This window comes from Crinia signifera, chromosome 2, assembly GCF_055691185.1.
Source record: "Crinia signifera chromosome 2, ASM5569118v1, whole genome shotgun sequence".
Lineage (NCBI taxonomy): Eukaryota > Metazoa > Chordata > Amphibia > Anura > Myobatrachidae > Crinia > Crinia signifera.
Genome location: NC_139218.1, coordinates 19,992,491 through 20,017,646, shown reverse-complemented (window position 1 = coordinate 20,017,646; position 25,156 = coordinate 19,992,491). Strand labels below are relative to the sequence as shown.

At 47.4% G+C, this 25,156-nt stretch overlaps 1 protein-coding gene across 1 annotated transcript in view; it reads left to right on the top strand.

Moving 5' to 3' along the window:
• Window positions 1–25,156, top strand: part of GET1 (guided entry of tail-anchored proteins factor 1) — a 101,309-nt gene that overhangs the window by 45,802 nt on the left and 30,351 nt on the right. The window contains exon 3 of the mRNA XM_083171689.1: window positions 3,147–3,214. Within this exon, the coding sequence (XP_083027815.1) occupies window positions 3,147–3,214 (68 nt within the window). The remainder of the gene's footprint in view (window positions 1–3,146; window positions 3,215–25,156) is intronic.

The following is a 25,156-nucleotide window of genomic DNA, read 5'->3' as shown; positions in this document are numbered from 1 at the left end:
GCCCGTGTGATCAGTAGGTACGTGCGGAAGCGGCCGTATGATCAGTAGGTACGTGCGGAAGCAGCCGTATGATCAGTAGGTATGTGCGGAAGCGGCTCATATGATCAGTAGTTATGTGCAGAAACGGTTTGTATGATCAGTAGGTATGTGCAGAAGCGGCCCATATGATCAGTAGGTACATGCAGAAGCGGCTTGTATGATCAGTAGGTATGTGCAGAGGTATGATCAGTAGGTACGTGCAGAGGTATGATCAGTAGGTACATGCAGAAGCGGCCCATATGATCAGTAGTTATGTGCAGAAACGGTTTGTATGATCAGTAGGTACGTGCAGAGGTATGATCAGTAGGTACATGCAGAAGCGGCGCATATGATCAGTAGTTATGTGCAGAAGTGGCCCGTATGATCTGTAGGTATGTGCAGAAGTGGCCCGTATGATCAGTAGGTACATGCAGAAGCGGCCCGTATAATCAGTAGGTAAATGCAGAAGCGGCTCATATGATCAGTAGGTACGTGCAGAGGTATGATCAGTAGGTATGTGCTGAGGTATGATCAGTAGGTATGTGCTGAGGTATGATCAGTAGGTACATGCAGAGGTATGATCAGTAGGTATGTGCTGAGGTATGATCAGTAGGTATGTGCTGAGGTATGATCAGTAGGTACGTGCAGAGGTATGATCAGTAGGTACGTGCAGAGGTATGATCAGTAGGTACGTGCAGAGGTATGATCAGTAAGTATGTGCAGAAGCGGCCTGTATGATCAGTAGGTATGTGCGGAAGCGGCCGTATGATCAGTAGGTACGTGCGGAAACGGTTTATATGATCAGTAGGTACGTGCAGAAGCTGCCCGTGTGATCAGTAGGTACGTGCGGAAGTGGCCGTATGATCAGTAGGTACGTGCGGAAACGGTTTATATGATCAGTAGGTACGTGCAGAAGCTGCCCGTGTGATCATTAGGTACGTGCGGAAGCGGCCGTATGATCAGTAGGTACGTGCGGAAGCAGCCGTATGATCAGTAGGTATGTGCGGAAGCGGCCCATATGATCAGTAGTTATGTGCAGAAACGGTTTGTATGATCAGTAGGTATGTGCAGAAGCGGCCCATATGATCAGTAGGTACATGCAGAAGCGGCCCGTATGATCAGTAGGTACATGCAGAAGCGGCTTGTATGATCAGTAGGTACGTGCAGAGGTATGATCATTAGGTACGTGCAGAGGTATGATCAGTAGGTACATGCAGAAGAGGCCCGTATGATCAGTAGGTACGTGCAGAGGTATGATCAGTAGGTACATGCAGAAGCGGCCTGTATGGTCAGTAGGTACGTGCAGAAGTATGATCAGTAGGTACGTGCAGAGGTATGATCAGTAAGTATGTGCAGAAGCGGCCTGTATGATCAGGAGGTATGTGCAGAAGCGGCTGTATGACCAGCAGGTACGTGCAGAAGCTGCCCGTGTGATCAGTAGGTACGTGCGGAAGCGGACGTATGATCAGTAGGTACGTGCGGAAGCAGCCGTATGATCAGTAGGTATGTGCGGAAGCGGCTCATATGATCAGTAGTTATGTGCAGAAACGGTTTGTATGATCAGTAGGTATGTGCAGAAGCGGCCCATATGATCAGTAGGTACATACAGAAGCGGCTTGCATGATCAGTAGGTACGTGCAGAGGTATGATCAGTAGGTACATGCAGAAGAGGCCCGTATGATCAGTAGGTACGTGCAGAGGTATGATCAGTAGGTACGTGCAGAGGTATGATCAGTAGGTATGTGCAGAGGTATGATCAGTAGGTACATGCAGAAGCGGCCTGTATGATCAGTAGGTACGTGCAGAGGTATGATCAGTAGGTACATGCAGAAGAGGCCCGTATGATCAGTAGGTACGTGCAGAGGTATGATCAGTAGGTACGTGCAGAGGTATGATCAGTAGGTACGTGCAGAGGTATGATCAGTAGGTAGATGCAGAAGAGGCCTGTATGATCAGTAGGTACGTGCAGAGGTATGATCAGTAGGTATGTGCAGAGGTATGATCAGTAGGTACGTGCAGAGGTATGATCAGTAGGTACGTGCAGAGGTATGATCAGTAGGTAAAGAGGCCTGTATGATCAGTAGGTACGTGCAGAGGGATGATCAGTAGGTACGTGCAGAGGTATGATCAGTAGGTACATGCAGAAGAGGCCCGTATGATCAGTATGGTCAGTATATAAAGGTCGATCACCATTGATATTAAATTGATGAACATTGATCTTAATCTTGGGTATCCAGGGCTAAAACACATTTACAGTACTAACAGATGATTTTTTTTTTTTATAATTATCTTTAAATGTCAGTAAATATGTGTCTTAGCGCTGGACACCCAACATCAGTCTTGGTTGATTGAGCTGAAATTGCTCAAAATCATCCTTTAGTAATTTAAGGTTTGATTCTGGTTTGTTCGCAATGAACCAAAATCAGCCCCTCCCCCGATAGTCAGGGTGTGCGCTTGCTCATTTGTGTGCAAGCGCAAACCCTCACTGCGAACGGCCTTGGCGATTTACACTGTTGCTGGGCCGTTTGCAGCAGTGACGGTGGCGGTGATGGGACATGGGAACGGCCAGTGTTTCATTGGCGTTCCCATGCAAATGTGGGCAGGATAAAGTGTGCTGGGGGCAGGTGGCTGATGTCACATGACGTCAGCTGCCCGCCCTGTCTTCGCCTCAGTGCCACTGACTGAACTCATTCGATGGTCACTGACCATCGAATGATTTATCCTGCTGCGGCCACATGCGAGGGATGTGTTTTTATAATGTAAGGGGATACAAAGGGGGGGTGGGGCGCAGTCGGCGTTCTTTTCCTGTCAGGGCGGGCACTTTAAAAAACTCGATAAGCTACAATCGTCGTAGCTTCCCGAATCAACCAGAATCAGGCCCTTAACCCCTAATTGTTACATATTAATGATGAATATAGGTCATTGTTTGGTCCGATCCATATATTGGATGCAAACGGCGCTGCATACTGTATAAGGGACAGATTGTGCTGCATGCATTGTGCAAGGAGCTTACACTCAGAGGGAAGGTATCAGTGACTCTGCCGCGGAAAGTCTTTCTTTTGTGCATTTGTTAAATGAATCATTTCTAACGTTTTATTGTTCTGCACTTCCCTGTTTTCTGTCAACAGTAAAAACCAGGACATCTCAGCTAGCAACCATCAAGTGGGTGGTCAGCATTGTGTTCTACGTCTTACAGGTATGTACATTTTTACCATTCCACTGGAAAATTACCTGATATAGGCTCCTGGTTTATTCCCCCCTTTCATTTGGAACTGTCTTTTTAGGTTTTACCAGTTTTCCTTTATTAACCCTTTCAGTACAACATTGCTGTGAGAGATTTGCACACCTCTCACAGCAACAGTTGGCACTCAAAGGGTTAAAGGTGAGCTCCACCCACATAACCCTTAGCCACATGGTATTCAGATGACTGACAGACAATGTATAGGTCGACAGTCAATGGATCTACATGCACAAGGTCGACATTGAGACAAAATTTTGACATGGCAAGGGTCGACATATAAAAGGGTTCGACATGAGTTTCAACAATTTTTTCTCAGTTCTTTTGGACTTTTTCATGCATTTCCATTCATGTGGACACTGATTGGGAATGGTAAAGGGGTCTGAGACATGGCGAACGAAGCGGTACACTGTTTGGGGGTCCACGTGGTTGGAGGTACCTTTTCACGCATCAACCTTTTCCTTGTCGGTCTTTTGTCACTGTATCTTATGGATGTCGACCTAGACAATGTTTGTGGGCTGATCCACACCCTTTCCACGTTACCCTTACAGAATGTGCCTTGTTGAGTTTGCAGATAGGTGGTATCCTTATGCGGTCGTTGGGTCGACATACCAAAGGTCGTCATGCATTGGGTCCACCACTGAAGGTTGACATGGCTTAGGTCGACACTTCTAATAGGTCGCCATGCTTAAGGTCGACATGGATGGAAGTTTGACACGAGCATTAGGTTGACAGTGTCTAGGTCGACATGGGTTTTTCACTTTTTATTTTTTGAGTCGTCATGTGCCGACAGGCGGTATTTCATACCCTACCATCCACTAGGGTGTGGAGGGAGAATAGAATAGTGCGAGGCACCATGCCCCGAAGCAAGGCAAGGGGACTTGGTGCACCTATACAGTGTCCATGTCGACATTCTGAATACATTTTTTGAAGAACCCATGTTGACCTTTTGACTGTCGACCTTCCATGTCGACCTTAGTCATGTCGGCCTTCAATGGTCGACCTAATGCGTGTCACCTTTAGTTGGTCGACTGTCACTACCGGGGTTCCGCATGTACAGGGCGGATCGGTCTGCGGTCCTGTCAGGGAAGTTAAAGGGTGGTGGTATTTTTTTTTACATCAACAATGGCTGGTGCAGTGATACGGTCATCTTGAAACAATCCTGTAGCCCACACTTGGAAACCCTGTGGATCAACTGCAAACCCGTCTACTTCCCTCGAGAGTTTGCATCTTTTATCCTTGTCGGAGTTTATATCCCCCCGGAGGCCTGCGTACGAACAGCGCTGCTACATCTAGCATCCTGCATAAATGAGATGGAACATGAGCACCCGGACTCTCTGCTCATCATCCTGGGCGACTTCAACAAAGCCAACTTGACCACGGAGCTACCCAAATACCATCAGCATGTGAAATGCCCCACGCGTGGTGACAATATTTTGGATCACTGCTACACCGACATAAAGAACCCCTACCATGCTGTCACCTGTGCGGCTCTCGGGCTCTCTGATCACTGCCTGGTACACCTACTTCCTACCTACAAGCAAATAGTGAGATCTGCCAAGCCGGTCGTCAAGTGGGTGAGGAGGTGGATCAGTGAAACCGAACAAAACCTGCAAGCATGCTTTGAATGCACCCACTGGAATGTTTTTGAGTCTGCAGCTAACGACCTCAACGACTTAGTGGAGACTGTTCCGGCATACGTCAGCTTCTGCGAGGAACTGTGTGTGCCATCAAAACCTGTCCACATATATGCTAACAACAAGCCCTGGTTTACAGCTAAGCTAAGGAAGCTACGTCTCACCAAGCAAGAGGCCCACCGAAGTGGCGACAAACCCAGCTACATACAAGCCAGGAATACCTTGAACAAAGAAATCAGGGCAGCTAAAAAGCCTTCTCGGCAAACGACCCTCGGTTGGTATGGAGGGGCCTAAAGGCAGCCACTAACTACAAGGGCTCCACTCCCTTCGCGGGATCAAAAAAAAAAGCTGGTGGAAGACCTGAATCAATTTTACTGTAGGTTCGAAAAGCCGAATGCCGCAAATAACTCCCTGCCCAAGTCTGCTGGGATGGCGGCTCCCTCGAGCTCACTTGACGCTGTGCAAATTCCTCACGCGGACATCGGAAAAGTTACCATGCTTTTTAGACGACTGAAGTCCAGGAAAGCTCCGGGCCTGATGGCGTATCCCCATCTGCCCTAAAAACGTGCACGGCTCAACTGGCTCCAGTCTTCATAGCCATCTTCAACAAGTCGCTTGACACCGGTGTAGTGCCAGCCTGCTTCAAGCGCTTGACCATCATCCCTGTTCCAAAGAAACCTGCGGCATCTGCAAATCTGAACAACTACAGGCCTGTAGCACTGACATCGGTGGTGATGAAGATGTTGGAATGGCTGGTACTGACCCATCTAAAGTCCACAGTGGGTTTCCTCCTCGACCCTCTCCAGTTCGCCTACAGAGCCAACAGATCGGCAGAGGACGCAGTGAACCTGGGGTTGCATCAGATCTTGCAGCATGTGGACGCACCAGGAAGGTACGCATGGATACTGTTTGTGGACTTCAGCTCGGCATTCAACACCATCCTACCAGGCCTGCTAGACTTGAAAATGCAACAACTAGGCATCAAGGAAGGTCTATGCTTGTGGGTGTTGAACTTCCTAACGGAACGGGAGCAGAGAGTCAGGATGGATAAATTCACCTCTGGCATACGATCCACCAGCACGGGAGCCCCCCAAGGGTGTGTCCTCTCCCCCTTCCTCTTCTCTCTTTATACCAATGACTGCACCCCTGAGGACACGTCTGTAAAACTCATCAAATTCGCAGATGACACCACACTAATTGGACTGATCACAGAGGGAGTAGAGTCTGCCTACAGGCAAGAGGTGAATCGGCTAGCCACATGGTGCGGCGCCAACAACCTACAGTTGAATACATCAAAGACGGTTGAGATGATCATAGACTTCAGGAAGAACCCCCCTACGCTCCCCCCACTAACAGTTGAGGGGAGTGCAGTAGTGGTAGTGGAATCCTTCAGATTCCTAGGCTCCACAATTGCCAAAGACCTTAGTGGGAGGGTCAACATAGACGCCATTGTGGGAAAAGCCCAGCAGAGGCTGTTCTTCCGCGGCCAACTCAAACTACCGCAGGAACTCCTGGTGCTCTTCTACTCAGCTATTATCCAAATCCGTGATCAGTACCTCCATTATAGTTTGGTATGGCTCAGCCTCCGCTCACGACAGGAAGAGATTACAACGAATTGTAAAAGCAGCAGAAAAAATCATCGGTTCGGATCTCCCTGTGATTGAGGACATATACAGGTCTAGGGTTACGAAGCGAGCTAGAAGGATTATAAGTGACCACTCTCACCTAGCTCATGACTTGTTCAGAAGGCTGCCCTCTGGGAGGAGGTTCAGCTCTCGCCTGGCGAGGAAAGCCAGACACAGGAACAGTTTTTTCCTTGAAGCAATTTCCCTAATAAACTCAATGGACGGTCATCCCACCCTATCTGCAACTAAAAACTGACACGTACCTAGCAACCAGAATGCCCTCCCCCACGTTTATCGGTCCTGTTTGGTATTAGTCTGTTATGTATGTATACTGTATGGGAGCAGCGTTTACATTGTTACATATACCAGGGGCTGCAACAAACCCAATAAACAGTTAAAGGGCAACTTCCTCCATAGATATTGCCGCCGGGAGTGGCCTGCACTCAGTGAGCGGAATTCTCCGCTTATCCCTGCCTCCCTGTTATCAGAGGTATTTATGGTACAAGTTTTGTCATGGGGAGAGATAGGGGTGTGATTTACCCAAAAAACCTGTTATGGATCTAATGTACACCTTAGAGCAGTGGTCTCCAACCTTTTTTGGGTCGGGAGCTACTCGCGACAAAATAAACCGCCCGAAGAGCTACTAAAGTAAAAAAAAATAAAAAATCTGCATAATATCCCAAAAAATGCCCTTTACACATAATGCCACAAACTGTAATGCCCCAAAACATACCTCCCAACACTGGAGGCAGAGGAGAAGAGTCATCTGCGCGTGCCGAAGGCACGCGCCAAAAATTAGAAGGTTCAGCTACTACCGTGGAACTCCTGCGAGGCTACATCCCCCATTTTTTCCACACACACACACACACACACACACGATGCCCATTATACATATGCCCAACAACGTGATACTCCGTTATACATATGCCCCACACCGTGATGCACCATTATACATATCCCACAGTGATACTCCATTATACATATGCCACACACCATGATGCTCCATTATACATATGCCACACACCGTGATGCTCCATTATACATATTCCACACACCGTGATGCCCATTATACATATGCCGCACACCGTGATGCCCATTATACATATGCCGCACACCGTGATGCCCATTATACATATGCCGCACACCGTGATGCCCATTATACATATGCCGCACACCGTGATGCTCCATTATACATATGCCACACCGTGATGCACCATTATACATATGCCACACACCGTGATGCACCATTATACATATGACACACACCGTGATGCACCATTATACATATGCCACACACCGTGATGCCCATTATACATATGCCACACACCGTGATGCACCATTATACATATGACACACACCGTGATGCACCATTATACATATGCCACACACCGTGATGCCAATTATGCCTATGACCCATAACGTGAAGCTCCTTTATACATATGCCCCACACCTTGATGCTCATTAAACATGTGCCACACAAATGATGCCCATTACACATATTGCACACAATGTCCCACAGTAAGGCTTCTAATAAAAAAATGTAAATTACCTGCTTGCTGTCAGGGGTTGAATTTTGTTGCCAGGGGTTAATGCTCATTGACAAGGGGGTCACTGCTTGCCCCCTCCACTATGCCCGTCTTCACATGGGCATAATAAATGAATAATTGCTGCTGGTGCTCAGCTCCGTCATCACCCTGCTGGCAATTAGCGTTCTTCCCCCCCACAGCCCCCACCATGCTAGAAGTCATATTTGACTTCTAGCCTGCTGCCTCCGTCATCACCCTGCTGGCATTTAGCGTTCTTCCCCCCCACAGCCCCCACCATGCTAGAAGTCATATTTGACTTCTAGCCTGCTGCCTCCGTCATCACCCTGCTGGCATTTAGCGTTCTTCCCCCCCACAGCCCCCACCATGCTAGAAGTCATATTTGACTTCTAGCCTATGACAGGGAGGGAACACAGAGCTGCGCTGCTGCAGCGTTACCCGGAAGTGCCGGGAGCGCTTAGCGCGGTGCTCCCTGTCAGACGCTAGAGGTCAAATATGACTTCTAGCGCCTGTGTGCTGTCTCTGGTCCCCGCGGACTACAGCGGGGCAAGGCGGCGGCTATAGCGGCGGCTATAGCGCCGCAAGCCAGCAGCAACAACGGGCGGGCGGACTGGGCAGAGCAGGCAGCAGTGGTCGAGCCACCCGTTTCGCTCAGGCGAGCTACCGGTAGCTCGCGAGCGACGGGTTGGCGACCACTGCCTTAGAGTAACACTTATTATTTAGGCAAAGAGTAATTTGGGTCTGAACCAGATGCGTGTGAGCGTGTTCCAAACCGACAAGTGTGTGCTTGCACAGAGCAACTACAGGCGGCAAGTCACTAAATTGTGTTGGAGAAACGTGAAAATCTACAATACAGCCAGAAGGAAATGATAGTAGATGTTCTGCAGTGTTGTCCTGTCCACCCAGTGTATTGCCGCATGTATGCACACAACTCAGGCTGGGAATTACACCAACGCCAGGTATAATATTCAGCAGAATCATTCACATACTGTACATTGGTGTATAGAGCGGTAACAGTGCGATAACTTTCTTCTGAATTAAATTATTACTATCCTTTATTTATATATAGCGCCCCAAGGGTTCCGCAGTGCCCAGTTACAGAGCAAATCAAGAACACAGTGACTTACAGGTCAAGACAGGATAGGACAAGTACAGAGTATATAAAAATATCTGTATCAGCAGACAATACTGAAATAAGAATTAAAGTGGCAAAAATAATGAGGGATTAGATGCCATCAAAGGAAGTAGGGGAATGTTTAAGGGCGAGATGTATCAAACTGAAAATGCGGTAAAACCCCGGTTTTACCGCATTTTCCAATGTATCAAAACTGATACCGCATTGAAGGGTATCGCCACCTTTGGGGGGTTTTACCGCATTTTCCGTTTGATACATCTCGCCCTTATTCTCTTCTTTATGACCTATTAACTTCACCCATGTCCTCAGCTTTTATTAACCCCAGTCACTGCTAAGGACATGTGGGATTCATCATATGCACTGCAGGGGTTCAAATGGGGTGGGGGAGCCTCCCTAAAATATCCCCTTCCCTTACATCTGCTGCCAAGCTGAGCTGTGAAGGGCCAAGGGATAATGACCCCCTGGAGGTGGGGGGTGGGGATGGGGGTCATTATCAAGCTCCTTCCATTAAAAAATAGACATTTTAAAGGCCAGGAGCGTGCTCTATCTTCTCCATCCACCCACAAACTCAAGGGTAATCTTGTTAAAAACAATTAGGTAAACCCAGAGATGTCCCCTGTTGTGATCAGCAGAGACCAACACTGACCTGAAGAAATGTCACTTCATTGGTTACCTGTATTCCACCGTATTCGATACAAAATTATTTTACTTACACACAAAGCCATAAACCAAACTACACCATTTTACATCTCTTCTCTCAAAATATCTTCCAACCCGACCTCTTCGCTTCTCACAAGATCTACATCTCTCATCCACACTCATTACTCGCTCCCATTCCTGATTACAGGACTTTCTTTGTGTTGCACCCACTCTGTGGAATGCCCTCCCAAGCACAATAAGACTCTCCTCCAGTCTCCAAACCTATAAGCGTTCCCTGAAAACTCATCTCTTCAGGCAAGCTTATCAAATTCCAGAACCAGCCACTTAACCTTCATATACCGTTCCTATCTAATCACATCCTAACTGTACAGTCCACATATATTCTCTTTCTTTTTCGCATTTTCCATCCCTTTGACCCCGGGCCAAACTGCTGGGTCATCATATCTTACAGCACACCAGGAACCTTTGCATTCTGGTGGAATTAATGCAATAAAGAATACAGTATCTATCCTTATGTATCAATGCCTATTTCCCTATAGATTGTAAGCTTGTGAGCAGGGCCCTCATACCTTTGACTGTCTGTAAATACCCAGTTTGTTGTATCACTGTCTCCTTTTGTAAAGCGCAACGGAGTATACTGCGCTATATAAGAAACTCTTCATAAATAAATAAGAAATCAAGTCCAGGGAACGGGGTATACTCTGTGGCATACTGATTTCAAAAGCAACAGTGCTCTCTTTCAGACGATGGCCCCCTATTGGTTGTCATCTGGCAGTCATCAGACCATATCATTCTGCACTGCAGAAATAAATCTAGAACCGGTGGATGTGGGAGGGCACAATCTCCACATCTCATTAAAAATAGGGTAGTTCATTGGTTCAAACTATTTGCCCTCTTATTAGTTGTTGTCTGGGGATCACTAGATAACAACACACTATACATTCTGCGGCACAGTCTTGTTAAAGCTTCTGTCATTTTCCAAACTGTAGAGTCTATTTACTAAGCATTGGGGGTAGATAAAGGTGGAGAGATAAAGTACCCAGAAATCAGCTCCTAACCCCATATTACAGGCTGTTTGAGAAATGGCAGTTAGGAGCTGAGTGGCTGGTACTTCCACTTTATCTCTCTCCGAGGCTCAATGGCGAAGGAGTTAAAATAGCAAAAATATTACTAACTTAAAGTAGGGATGGCCATCATTGATATTGGCATCGATGGCGATAGTGCAACTGTCGATGGTCATCCATTGTGTTTGACCAATTGGCCTGTGGGCCAATTAAAACATGGGGGTGGGGCTTTGTATGTGTTGGGGGGCGGAGCTATGCTCCGTGCCCCGACACTTTGAAGAAAAAAAAACCCCAGCAAAACACCATTTTGCTGTGCTATCAATGGAGGGAAACCATCTGGTTCTCCCCCATCAATGGCAAAAGTATTCGACATCGGCCATAAACCATCGATGATTTTGAATCATCAATGGTCGATGGCCATCCCTAACTTAAAGTAAAAAAGTAAATGTAAGGTATTGATATCCTATATAATTACCCAGCCTTCCCTGCTGTATGGCACTGGGGAAGATCTGTTCACTGACTTGAGAGCTAGTAAACCTTACAGTAAAACACACAGTAGGGAACATTAAGCTGTTCAGGGTTTACACCAACAACATACAGTCTGTGTTATGTGGAATTGAGGAGTTTGTAACGCTGTCTCCATGGAGGTGATAGAACTCATGTAATTCACACCATCAATTTATTCAACTAAACGGCATATTAGAAATCTCAGTTCGTTTAAAGTGCCAGATTCTGCTTCACTGATATCCCAGGTATAGGGGAGATGTTCCTGGTACATCTGCTATGCCCCAGCAGTGCAGCGGATCTGGAACCTTGTAGCACCCAGAACCTCAGTCTCTTGGCGGGGTTCCCCTTCACCTGCATGCCATTCATTTATAGGTGATACTTTCCCCAGCCTCCATAGCGGAGTACACTTTGTGGACAGATAAATATTGATGTTTGGCATGAACAAAACAACGTACTACAGAAATGAATAAAAAAAATTTCCACCAAAGTTTAATTGGCAACTCTTAGCTGTAACAGGCTTGTACCCCCGGCTTCTCCATGGTTCCGGATTAAAAGGTCTACAGTGTCTAGATAGACAGACAAAAGGTTGACATTGCCAATTGGTCAACACACTCAAGGTCACCACATAAAAATTTCAAATTTAATTTCTCAGGTTTTTTCCCGGTGTCAACACCCAAGCACGTACTTGACCAATTTGTGTAGCGCCTGGTATGAAAATGTCAAACAATCATGAAAAACTCACGTCAATTTTTTTTGTGTTGAACATCACCATGTCGACCTTTTGCTTGTATCTACATTTTGTCAGTGTTGACCCTTTGCATGCCGGCCTTGTGTCCATGTCAAAGTAGGGGCCCTGTAGATGGAGTGGCCCATGTGATATGAACCACCATACAGACTAGTGTCAGCAGTGCCTTCACCCACTGCTCACGGGTATGGGTCATTGGGTCGGCCAATATTACGTTGACATGCATTGGGTCAAACACAGAAGGTCGACATGGCTTAGGTCGACAGATGAAAGAGGTCAACATGGGCTTAGATCGACAAGTCACAAGGTCGACATGGGCTAGGTCAACCGTCAAAAGGTGGACATGGGGTTTTTCACTTCTTTTATCCCGAATGTCGACACAGTCGACATGGACACTAAAAAAATGCACCGCGTACAAAACTTCTTCGGTACTTGTTTCCTAGCACGGCCACAATCTTAAGTAATTGTGTCCCTTAATTAAGGGACACGATTACCCCGATGGACCCGATTTCTTTTGAAATCAGGTCCATTTTGCCGGCTAGGAAACAAAAATCGGGGGCATCGCGTCGGTCGGGACCATTAACATTGGTCCCGACGCGACCGACGCGATGCCCCCGATATTTGCATTGACTTCAATGTTAAAAAAATTTTTAACATTGAAATCTTGTCGGGAACGGTAAAATATCGGGGGCATCGCGTCGGTCGGGACCATTAACATTGGTCCCGACGCGATGCACCCGATTTTTACATAGGATTCAATGTTAAAAAAAATTGTAACATTGAAATGGTGTCAAAATGTAAAAAAATGTGAAATGGGTCAATATGACCCATTTCACATTATAAATCTCCCCGTCGTCGCCCCACGATACACCGCAACCCGAAGCGTGGCGAGCGCAGCGTGCCCGTGAGGGGCGGCGGTACGCGTCCTCCGACCTTTTCATGCCCTACTATCCACTAGGGCGTGGAGTGAGAATAGAATAGTGTGGCGAGCGCAGCGAGCCACCGAGCCCGAAGCGTGGCGAGCGCAGCGAGCCCCGCGAGGGGACGCGGATACCTTCACAGGTAAACGCGTCCCTTCGCGGGCTTCACAGGTGTCCGTGGCGACGCGGACACCTGTGAAGCCCGCGAAGGGACGCGATTACCTGTGAAGGTATCCGCGTCCCCTCGCGGGGCTCGCTGCGCTCGCCACGCTTCGGGCTCGGTGGCTCGCTGCGCTCGCCACACTATTCTATTCTCACTCCACGCCCTAGTGGATAGTAGGGCATGAAAAGGTCGGAGGACGCGTACCGCCGCCCCTCGCGGGCTCGCTGCGCTCGCCAAGCTTCGGGTTGCCGTCTATCGTGGGGCGCTGTGTACGCGCTTCAATTTGGGGGGGTTTGGAATTTTTTTCATTCAATCCAATGTAAAATTGGGTCCCAGGGACCCAATTTACATTGGATTTAATGAAAAAATCGGGTCAAAAATCGGTCGGTCGCGTCGATCGCATCGCATGCGACCAAATCGCATGCGATGCGATCGACCCGATTTTTTTCAGCACGACCACCCCGATCTTAATCGGTGTGGCCGTGCTAGGAAACAAGTACCACTTCTTCTATCGATGATGATTATTATAGTCACCGCAGTAGTTATATGCAGCCCTGCTACTTAATTCCTCCATTCTAACATTGTCATCATGACACCAACATCTGAATCTATTTACTAAGCCTTGTAGAGCGATACAGTGGGCGGAGATAAAGTACCAGCCAATCAGCTCCCAACTGCCAAGTTACAGGCTGTGTATGAAAAATTACCATTAGGAGCTGATTGGCTGCTACTTTATTTCTCTGCAAGGCTTAGGGCAGGGGTGGCCAACCGGTCAGAGGTAAAGAGCCGAAAAATATCGGTAGTCAAGCTACAGAGCCGACATCATGCGCGCGCCGAAGGCGCATGCGCCCAAAAAATTTGCCTCCAATAGTGCAGTGCCATATATACATATGCCCCCAATAGTGCCAGATACACATATGCCCCCACGGTGCCAGGTATGCACCACACGGTGCCGGGTATGCCCCCACAGTGCCAAAAAGCTGGTATGCCCCCACAGTGCTACAAACTGCTATGCCCCCACAGTGCCACAAACTGCTATGCCCCCACAGTGCCACAAACTGCTATGCCCCCACAGTGCAAATTTCCCATCAGCAGCACTCACTGTTGTTGCTGCTGCCAGGCGGGGAAAGGACAGTCTGGTGTTCTCCTGCAGTCCAGTCATGTCACAGATGGGAGGAGAGCACAGCACACCGCGCATCTCCTTCCCCCTCACTTCCCTGTGACTGGGCCACCCACCAATCAAAGCTCACTGGCCGACTCCTGATTGGCTGCTGGACCACGAGCTCTGATTGGCGGACGGCCCAGTCACAAGGATGCACAGTAAGGGGTAGGAGAGATGCGCGATGCGCGCTCTTCTCCCCTCAGAAGGAGAAGGGATTCAGGGAACCGGCAGCAGGGGTGACTGGGACAGACGGTGGGCGGCGGGCAGCAGTGGGAGCAGGAGCCGCACTTTACAAGGGGGAGAGCCGCATGAGGCTCAAGAGCCACAGGTTGGCCACCACTGGCTTAGGGGGGATATTCAATCTCCTGCAGCCATCTCCCGACGGCATTGAACAGGGGATCTCGGCAGACTTCACAAGCAGTTGGGCTCGTTCTGCCGAGAACGTCTGGGAATTGACGAGCACCCGGCTGCAGCTCGCCGATTCCCGGGCACAGCTCTCGGACACGCCCCCTTCTCATCCTGTGGCAGGCGGGACATTGAACCCCGCCTGCAAAATCTCGGTCAAGCAGACTAAGAATGGGACAGGGTCACAGCCGTGACCCAACAGTACCCCCCCTTAGTAAATAATCACACAAGTAATCTGCTCCCAGTTGATCAACAGACTCATCTTCTGCTGTGTTGCCTTTGATCTGTTTGGCTTCAGCTTATTTCTCATCAACTGAAAGCTTAGGGGCCCTTCCTGTTAGGCGCAAATTGCAGTTTTCTCTGCATATTCCATTTTGCAATGCATTTAGAAACTCACATTAAACAAGATAACTCACAGTTTTCCATTTGCACCTCACTGAGGGACAGATGCACTAAGCTTCAAAAGTGATAAAATGAACAGTGATTAACAGCCAGCCAATCAGCTCCTACCTGTCATGTCATGGACTGTGATGTCCAGGTAGGTCCTGATTGGCTGGCTGTTTATCACTCTCCATTTTATCACTTTTGAAGCTTAGTGCATCTGACCCTGAGTGTGGGAGATGGTAGGGAACATCCTTATTTTAAGGTCAAGATGTTGGGACCCTCTGCCACCCCTAAATGAGTAAATAGGAAATTAGCATTCTTAATTAGCTTAATTAGTCCAATATTTACATGTCATATATTTTTTTTTTTAAGGTCTAAAATTACACCAAAAATCAACTTTTTCTATGCTTTATGGGGATATGGTCATTAGGTCGACACCACTAGGTCGACATGGGACATTGTGAACAGGTCATTAGGTCGACACAAGCATTATGTCGACATGGGCTAGGTTGACAGTCAAAAGGTCGACTTGGGGTTTTTCACTGGTTTGCGACCCGACATGTGCCGACAGGCGATATTTCATGCCCTAACATCCACTAGGGCGTGGTGGGAAAATAAAATAGTGTGCCGAGCATAGCGAGGTACTGAGCCTAAAGCATGGTGTGCGTAGCGGTGCACTTTATCCTGTGTCCATGTTGACTGTGTCGACATTTGGGCCAAAAAAAGTGAAAAACCCCATGTCGACCTTTGGACTGTGGACCTAGCCCATGTCGACCTAATGACCTGTTGAGCTTGTCCCATGTCGACCTTTCAGCATGTCGACCTAGTGGTGTCGACCTAATGACTGTCGACCAATTTATGGTCGACCAAATGATCCATACCCGCTTTATGCATCCCGATTGATGGGATTGAGCCCTAATCGTTCTGGTGTGTACCCTACATAACTCGGTGATGAAAATGTAAATTCTGTGACTAACGCCCGTTAACCCATAGATCCCAGGATAAGTGCTCTGTTAATACGTGTGCACTGACCGCAATAGGGTCAGAAAGACTTACTTGCAAATTTCTGAGCCTCCTTAGGCTTGAACAAAGACTAAAGTTTCAGGGCCGAGTTTTTCACCAGGTTAAAAAAAACGGCAAAGATTCACCTATCAGTATTCAATCTTAATCAATATAAAGTACATTTTCATCCATGCCATTTAACTTTTTTAGGGACAAATTGGCATAAGCGAAAAATCTGCATGGGGATTGAATAAGACAAGTCGAACTCAACCCAAAAATGGGCAAAAATTGCAGATTATTCGCCTGGCGAAAATGTCGCCCGGCATTAAATACACCCCTCAATCTTAAATGAATCTGTTACTGAGAGGGAATGTAATACAGTGACTAAACCTTAATCTAATGTACCCTAAAAATAAAAAAGCTTCCTAAAACAGCAAGATGTGGTCAGTGACTGGGAAGATTGGATGAAGGCGATTTAAAGTTTGATTCTGCATCAAGCCTAGGTGGTCTTTTCTTTAATGGGAATTCAGAGGCATTTCTACAGCGGAATACAATGGTGAGCAAAGGGATAGTACTGAGCGGGTAGATCAATAAAGTCAATGGTCAAAAGGTTGGCACAGACCAGCTCACCATGCTTCAGACCGGACGCCTTGCTCCGCTACTGCTGCAATCGGCACATTTTACCGTTCACACTCGTAGTCAACATGGACTCATTTTTTTTATTTATCAACAGTTTCTTATATAGCACACACATATTCCTCAGCGCTTTACAGAGAATATTCAAACATTCCCATCAGTCCCTGCCCCAGTGGAGCTTACAATCTGCATTCCCTATCACATGTACACGCACACGCAGACATTCTAGGGTTAATTTTATTGGGAGCCAATTAACCTACCAGTATATTTTTGGATTGTGGGAGGAAACCGGAGTGCCCGGAGGAAACCCATGCAAGCACGGGGAGAATATACACACTCCACACAGTTAAGGTCATGGTGGGAACCGAACCCATGACCTCAGCGCTGTGAGGCAGTAATGCTAACCATTACACCGTCCTTCAGTAGAACTCCCATCTTAGTAAATTTCCCCCACAGTCACTATAACCACAAAAGTGGCTGGACCTAATACCTCGCTAATGGGTGCAGAAGACAGACAGGGGCAAAACCATGTAAGCAAGAGAGAAGCGATAATGGGATAAGGAAAGGAAGCATTGGGTGCTTTGTGAATTCTACAAGAATATTATTTTTTACCTGACTGTGGCATAGGCATAGTTACGGACTTGCAGGGGGAAACTTACTAAGAAGGCCGATTATGGCCAATCCCCTGTACGAATGGGATCGGCTGTAATCGGCCCAGAAAATATGAACGGAGAATATGGCTAATTTAACAAAGCTGCCATATTCTCCGTATCCGTATTTTCTGACGGTGATTCGTATTTGGCTGATAAGTTTCCCGGAAGTCAAATACGGACCAGCATGAAGCATCGCACGGATCAGTCAGATATGTACTATGCTTCTCTTTGTTATAAAAAGAAAAATAAATCATAAAAAAAAAAAAAGGGCATAGGGTCCCCCCCACGAGCACAACCAGCCCCGGGCTCATTGAGCCGGTCCTGGTTTCAGAAATACAGGGGGGGAATGAAATGGGGCCCCCTGTATTTCTATAACCAGCACCAGGTTTTTGCTGGATTTAGCAGTACAAATGATTATAAATGAGCCAATCAGAGAGAACCATATACGGCCGAGTTTTATCGATGGTGTATTCGTTCGTACGGCTGAATTTGGCTGAAGTTGCCATCAGTAAAAACGTCAATTCAGTCGAATTTGGCTGATTGTAAATTAGCCAGGCACCGTGTCTCGGTCGTATATAACTACGAATTGGTGCTTTTGTACCCATTCGATCTTCGTAAATTTCCCCCGCAGTTTTACAATTTTCATATTCAAAACTTGATATAGGTAACAAAAAGAAAAATAGCATTCTGCGTGGCGGGACAGAACCCCCCTGATAATAAGTGCTTCTGGAAAATATACAGTATGACACAGCAGATGAAATAGAGACAGCTATCTCATCCAAGCCTAGATGGGGGAGCTGGTCGTCAGCTCTTCTCTGTTCTGTTTACCTGATCTCTCTTCGCAGTCATTTCTCTCCTGACGCTGCACAGTATAATCAGAATGCAGTTGATGTAACTTATCAACACTGTTTACTATTTACCATATTCCATCCTGTATGCTAGGAGCGCACCTGAGCGCAGTGCCGCGCCTTTTCAGCATATTTCCCTGGCTCCACCGTGACAGCCAATGCTATGCGGGGTACTGGGCGCTTCCACCCCTGTGGTGAATGATTTCCCTGTACAATACTACCCTGAGTGATGGCGCAACACTAGGCTGCACTAGCCGCTGGCGATGGCTGTCACTGAGGAGCCAGGTAGCTGTGCCCTGACAGCCCTGCACCGGATGTGAGGCATGTATCCTAACAGCAGTAAGGAATTACTTTTAATTCATTATAGTCTATTTACCTGAATCAGCGGTAGATGTATTCTCGCCTCTTCCTGCTGTCTCATCTTGGTATACGTTTGTGTGGATTTGTGTACAGCGTACCACTGAACATGTTGGCATTGTATAACTAAACTAGTTACTAGCACATGAATATGATGGAACGGAGCAACATTTTAACTGCTCCGCCATGCACCATCTACTGGTCACCAGCACAAAACACTTGAATTCCCCCCATAGAGGTAAGTAGCAACGTTAGCCTGTTATAATACAGGTTGAGTATCCCTTATCCAAAATGCTCGGCACTAGAAGCATTTTGGATAATGGATTATTCCTTATTTTTTATATTAAAATGAGGTATCTTGCAATTATGTTGTATAAACACATCAAACACTTAGGGGGGTATGCAATGTGCTGCCGCTATTTCCGATGTGGGAAATAGCGGCGGCTCCCTATTCAATGCTGTCATTAACGACAGCATTGATGCAGGATCACGGCAGAACGGGCCCGACTTCAGAATCTGTTGGGCCTGTTCTGCTTATAACGGCCGTGGACTGTCGCGGTCTGGGCTGCAGATCGACAATCCACGTCCATTTTCGCGGCCACGCCCCCTTTGCACCCATCGGCAGGCGGGACATTGACTCCCGCCTGTCGTTATGCGGTCGATCTGGCCGCAAACGGGCCAGAATCACGGCTGTCGGCGGAGATCCACAGCCGCGATCCCAGATTGCATACCCCCTTAGTTGCTTAGGTTAGATAAGCTGAGATAGTTGCAGCATTGAGCAGATATTTGACAGAGATTATATATTATATTATACTTACCACTCCTTTAGATTTTTGATTAGCAGTCACTGTCAAGGCTGAAAATATAGGATCCTAACTATCCCTAAGGAAGCCGCTGAGGTATAGGAGGCGGAGAAACGCGTAGGTGGATACCCATATCCTTTCTGGTACCAGTTGTTCTTTTGGTTGGAGATAAATCCTTGATGAGCGGACCCTGATATGGCCTATCTGGGGTGCTAACCAGTGTGAGCCAGGAGCCCTTTATCATCTTCAACACCAGGTGGACACTTGTATACTACTTGTAATATTCTCAGCCTGGTCAATCACTGCAAATCACAAATCTAAAGGAGTGGTAACTAATATATAATCTCTGTCACATATATTCGCTCAATGCTGCAACTATCACAGTTTATCTGGCCTAACAAGCAACTAATAGCCATATCTTCTGCTGTTCTGACATTGAGCTTCTGCAGGGACTGCTTCTTGCTTGGTCTAAGAATTTCATTTATACTACTCTACTGGGACTCTAGCTGCTCTAATATACCCCTTTTACACCAAAAATTCCGGATCCGGGATTTACTCCATTTACACTGCGGTGCCCACCCGCAGTGTTGACGGAGGCAGCGCTTGGAGATGACATCTCCAAGCGCCGGGACCGCGGTGATCCCCACCGAATACACCGAGCGCCATGCTGGGGGCAGCCCAGCACCAAGGTAAGCTGCTGGGCTGCCCCCAGCCCCCGTGCACCCCCCCAGCCGTCGTCCGGAAAGTGAATGGATGCCGCACACAGGGTATAGCAGACAGCAGCGCAGGCTGTTTGTGCCCCCCGTCCAACCTGCAGACGCTGCAGTCCGCAGGTTGCACATCCCGCATTGATGTAAATGGGAGCTGGGTCGGATGACCCAGCGTACCCATTTACACCGCCCTCTACCCAGGTCCTGGCCGTGTTCTACCCAGGTCAGGACCTGGGTAGAAGTCCCGTGTAAAGGGACACGGTGTGTCACATTTACACCGCCTCTGACCCAGGTCTGACCCACCGAAGACCCGGGGTTTTGAGGCGGTGTAAAAGGGGTATTAGTTGATAAAGTAACCTCTTTAGGGATTCTGATCTGTTTTGGACAGACCTACCTGCAGGATCACACTTCAATACATTCTTTCTGTATTATGCTATATTTTTTATCATTATACTGTATATAGTCTTTATGATTGTATTATGAGTTTAAATTGAACATTAAAACCTTTTTCTATTTTAGCGCAGGGCTTGTTATTCTTTGTCTATATTCTTCCATGTTTTTGTAGCACCCACATTGCACTGTAGCTTGAATAGCAAAAGTATATTGGTGCCTACACACTGGGTTTATCTAGCGCGCAGCCGCCATTTTCTTACTATTATATATGGCTTTTTTTTTATTTTAGTTTTCATTTGTAACATTTATTAGGGTTGGGGTAAACATTTTTTTTTTTTATTTAAACATTTTTTTTCAAACCCATTTATTTGCATTAATGGGTACTTATGTATTATCTGGACTCCCATGTTAAATGCACCCCATTTTTTCATACCCCTACTATCCAACTACGCATCGAGTTGAGTTTACATAGTGTGGCGAGCGCAGCGAGCCACCGTGCCCGAAGCGTGGTGAGCCCCGCGAGGGGACGCGGTCTCATAAGAAAAACGGGAGTCCAGATATTACATAAGTACCCATTAATGTTATAATGAAAACATTTAATCCTCCTTATTATATTAATACTGAAACATTGCTGTGTGTTAGAGACCATGATCAACCATGTTTTAATGCTTTCTAACGCTAAAAAGCTAAAGTTATTAGGCTTTGGTATGATTTATTTTTTATGTTTTAATTAAAAAAAATGTATTGCTTTTTTAGCATATCTATCTATCTATCTATCTATCTATCTATCTATCTATCTATCTATATAGCGTCCTTGATGCTGTGCACTCCCAGCTTGCAGGTATACTGTCCCGGTGCTGGCTGTAGGACCTCCACACAGGGAACTCCAAATATGTATCCCGACTGCCTCGTAGGGCAGCTCCAGCCGCACTTCGGTATCAATCAGGAATAATAGATAGCAGACTCAGCTATACTGCAACGTTTCGAATTTTATTCGTCATCAGGCATCAATGATGACGAATAAAATTCGAAACGTTGCAGTATAGAAGATATTTAAACATACAATTATACTCCGAGAGAGACAAAATAAGAAGGTTGTGGATTTCTCCTGTCTTAATGGATTGTTAGGGGAGAGATTGTGGAGTTTTAGCTGATGCTAGGCAGATTTGGTACATTTCTGATCTGGTTCACTTTCCCTCCTTTTTTATATCTCTGTTGTGCGTGTGCATTTGCAGCATTGGATTAGCATACTCCAATTTAGACCACAAGCAATATCGATGTGTTATAATAACAGGGAGATTCCCCTAGAATATTTTGGTACTTGTGTATTTTGGCGGCGCCCACGATGAGGATCGCGTCCATCGTGTGTGAAAAATCGGGTCCATCGCGTCGCGTCGTGTGCATTAACATGGCACACGACGCGACCGACGCGATGGACGCGATTTCTCCATAGGCTTCAATGTTAAAATATTTAAACATTGAAATCGTGTCGGTCGCGTCGGTCTTGTGCCATTATAATGGCACAAGATAAGATGGACTTGATAAAGTCCATTTTACATGGAATAAAATGGGAAATGGGCCAATATGGCCCATTTCTCATTGTATATGTCCCCGTCATGTCCAAATATAACTGCCCCCCCATTGTGAGCGGCACCCCAGTATTGACGTCAACCCGAAGCGTGGCGAGTGCAGCGGTGCGCGTCCTCCGACCTTTTCATACCCCTACTATCCACGTCGGCGTGGAGTTGAGAATAGAATAGTGTGGCGAGCGCAGCGAGCCACCGAGCCCGAAGCGTGGCGAGCGCAGCGTGCCCCGCGAGGGGACGCGGACACCTGTGAAGCCCGCGTGGGGACGCGGATACCTGTGAAGGTATCCGCGTCCCCTCGCGGGGCTCGCCACGCTTCGGGCTCGGTGGCTCGCTGCGCTCGCCACACTATTCTATTCTCAACTCCACGCCGACGTGGATAGTAGGGGTATGAAAAGGTCGTAGGACGCGTACCGCCGCCCCTCGCGGGCTCGCTACGCTCGCCACGCTTCGGGTTGGCGTCAATACTGGGGTGCCGCTGACAATGGGGGCCATTTCTATTTGGACATGACGGGGCCATATACAATGAGAAATGGGCCATATTGGCCCATTTCCCATTGTTTTCTATGTTAGATGGACTTTATCAACTACATTTGATCTTGTGCCATTATAATGGCACAAGTCCGACGCGACCGACAGTATTTCAATGTTAAAAATATTTTAACATTGAAGCCTATGGAGAAATCGCGTCGGTCGCGTCGTGTGCCTTAACTTTAAGGCACACGACGCGACGCGATGGACCCGATTTCTCCATCGGGTTCAATGTTAAAAATATTTTAACATTGAAGCCTATGGAGAAATCGCGTCCATCGTGTCGCGTCGTGTGCCTTAAAGTTAAGGCACACGATGCCCGCGACGGGCGCCGCCAAAATACACAAGTACCAATATTTTTTCTTTTTAAAGAAGATATACCGTGCCTGTAGTCACAGCATAATAAAAATAAAAATAAAAAAAATCGTTTTTAATTTTGAAAGGAATTTATTTGGTTTAAACCAGCTAATCCTGCTATTAATATACTGTAGCATCACTTTCATAAATCATTTAGGTTAATGTAGGCATACCTTACATTGTGATGTCATATCATCAGACAAGTTAATATTTGACAATTTTCGACACAGCAGTGACCTGACTGCCCAAGCAGAGTGACATCACAAACGTTGTTTATGATATGGGCAAGTTACATGATCAGCAGATCCTGTCATCATTTTACTATTGCTACCTGTTTATAACCTATTTATCTAACATTGGGCCTAATACATTTTGAGTTGTAGTTTTGAGATACTTCCGCACTTTAACAACTGAAGCTGAATTGTGCTCATTCTTGTCATATAATATTTAGTATAAAATAAGCATACTTTACTTAGCAAAATGTCATATCAGCAGGTACAGTTGATATTTGACAATTTTCTAGAAAGCAGTCACATCCTGCCTGCATTTTAGCATGGCAATTTATCTATTTAAAACCAATCTATATATCAAACTAAATCAATCTAACAGTTAGGTTAAAATAAGCTTCCATTACACGGTCATTAGACATAGTAACAAATGCAGTTGACCTTTCTATAGTGAATCACAGGATCAGCCTTTTGAGGTTAGAAATCACAACTGTATATAACATTATTATCATAAAGCATTTAGGTTGATATAGGCATACCTTTACATTGTAAGATGTCTTACCAGCAGAGAAAAGTTCATATATGACATAACTCAGCAGTGACCTTTCTACCAAAGTAGAGTGACGTCACATGATGTGGGAAAGTCATGTGATCAGCATACTTAGGTGAAAACTTGGTACTTATGTATTAGCAGGGCGGCCATTACGTAGTTTGCGTAGTGGTGTATTAAGAATACCAATACACCACTATGCTGGCTACGTAAAGTACGTAATTTACGTAACTGGAGCTGTGCTAATACACAATGGTTCATATCCCCACTATCCACGTCATACTCCCATTATCCACGTGAAAGTGTGGCGAGCGCAATGAGTGACAGAGCTCGAAGCGCGGCACGCCCCGCGAGGTCTCGTGGCTCGCTGTACTCGCGACACTTTATAAATGTAACTCCACGCCCACGTGGATAGTGGGAATATGACTTTGTTAGTGTGTGTGTGTGTAATTGTTAGTGTGTGTGTGTAATGGGCTTTATACTTACCCTCCTCTGGATTGGTCACCGCGTCCATCGCCCCGCTGACAGTGCCCCTCCTCCGGCACTCACTCCCCACCGCTCAAGCCCCGCCGCCCGCCAACCCCCAGTAAGCCAGGTGCTGCCGAAATCTCCCCCCTACGCCCACACTCCACTCCGCCGCTCAAGCCCCACCGCCCGCCAGCCCACAGTAAGTATTAAGACACATATTAGCAGGGCGCTCGGCTAGGCTACGCTGACAATGTAGCCTAAGGTAGTGTTCCCCCTAGGAATTATGGGGGGCAGGGCGCTGGTTTGGCGGACCGGGTACGCCGACGTCACGGCGGGGGGCGTGCCCAGGCTGCCGCGTCACGGCAGGGGGCGTTCCCGGGCTGCCGCGTCACGCTAGGGGGCGTGCCCGGGCCGCCGCGTCACGCTAGGGGGCGTGCCCGGGCCGCCGCGTCATGCTAGGGGGCGTGCCCGGGCCGCCGCGTCAATACAGGAGGCGTGCCCGGGCTGCTACGTCACCCCAGGAGGCGTGCCCGGGCCGCCGCAACACCCCAGGAGGCGTGCCCGGGCCGCCGCATCGATGAAGGGGCTTGCCCGACCATGACTACGTCACTGAGCTGCCGGGACGTAGCCATGGCCGGGCAAGCCCCCTTCAGCGATGCGACGGCCCGGGCACTCCGGCGGGCAGAATGCAGGCTGATTTAGCGGGGCGCTGCTAATGGGGCAGGGCGCATTTTGCCCTTTAAAAATCGGGCAGGGCGCAGCGCCCCGCTAAAACAGCCTAGCGGGAACACTATAAGGTACGTTGTCAGCGTAGCCTAGCCGGGCGCC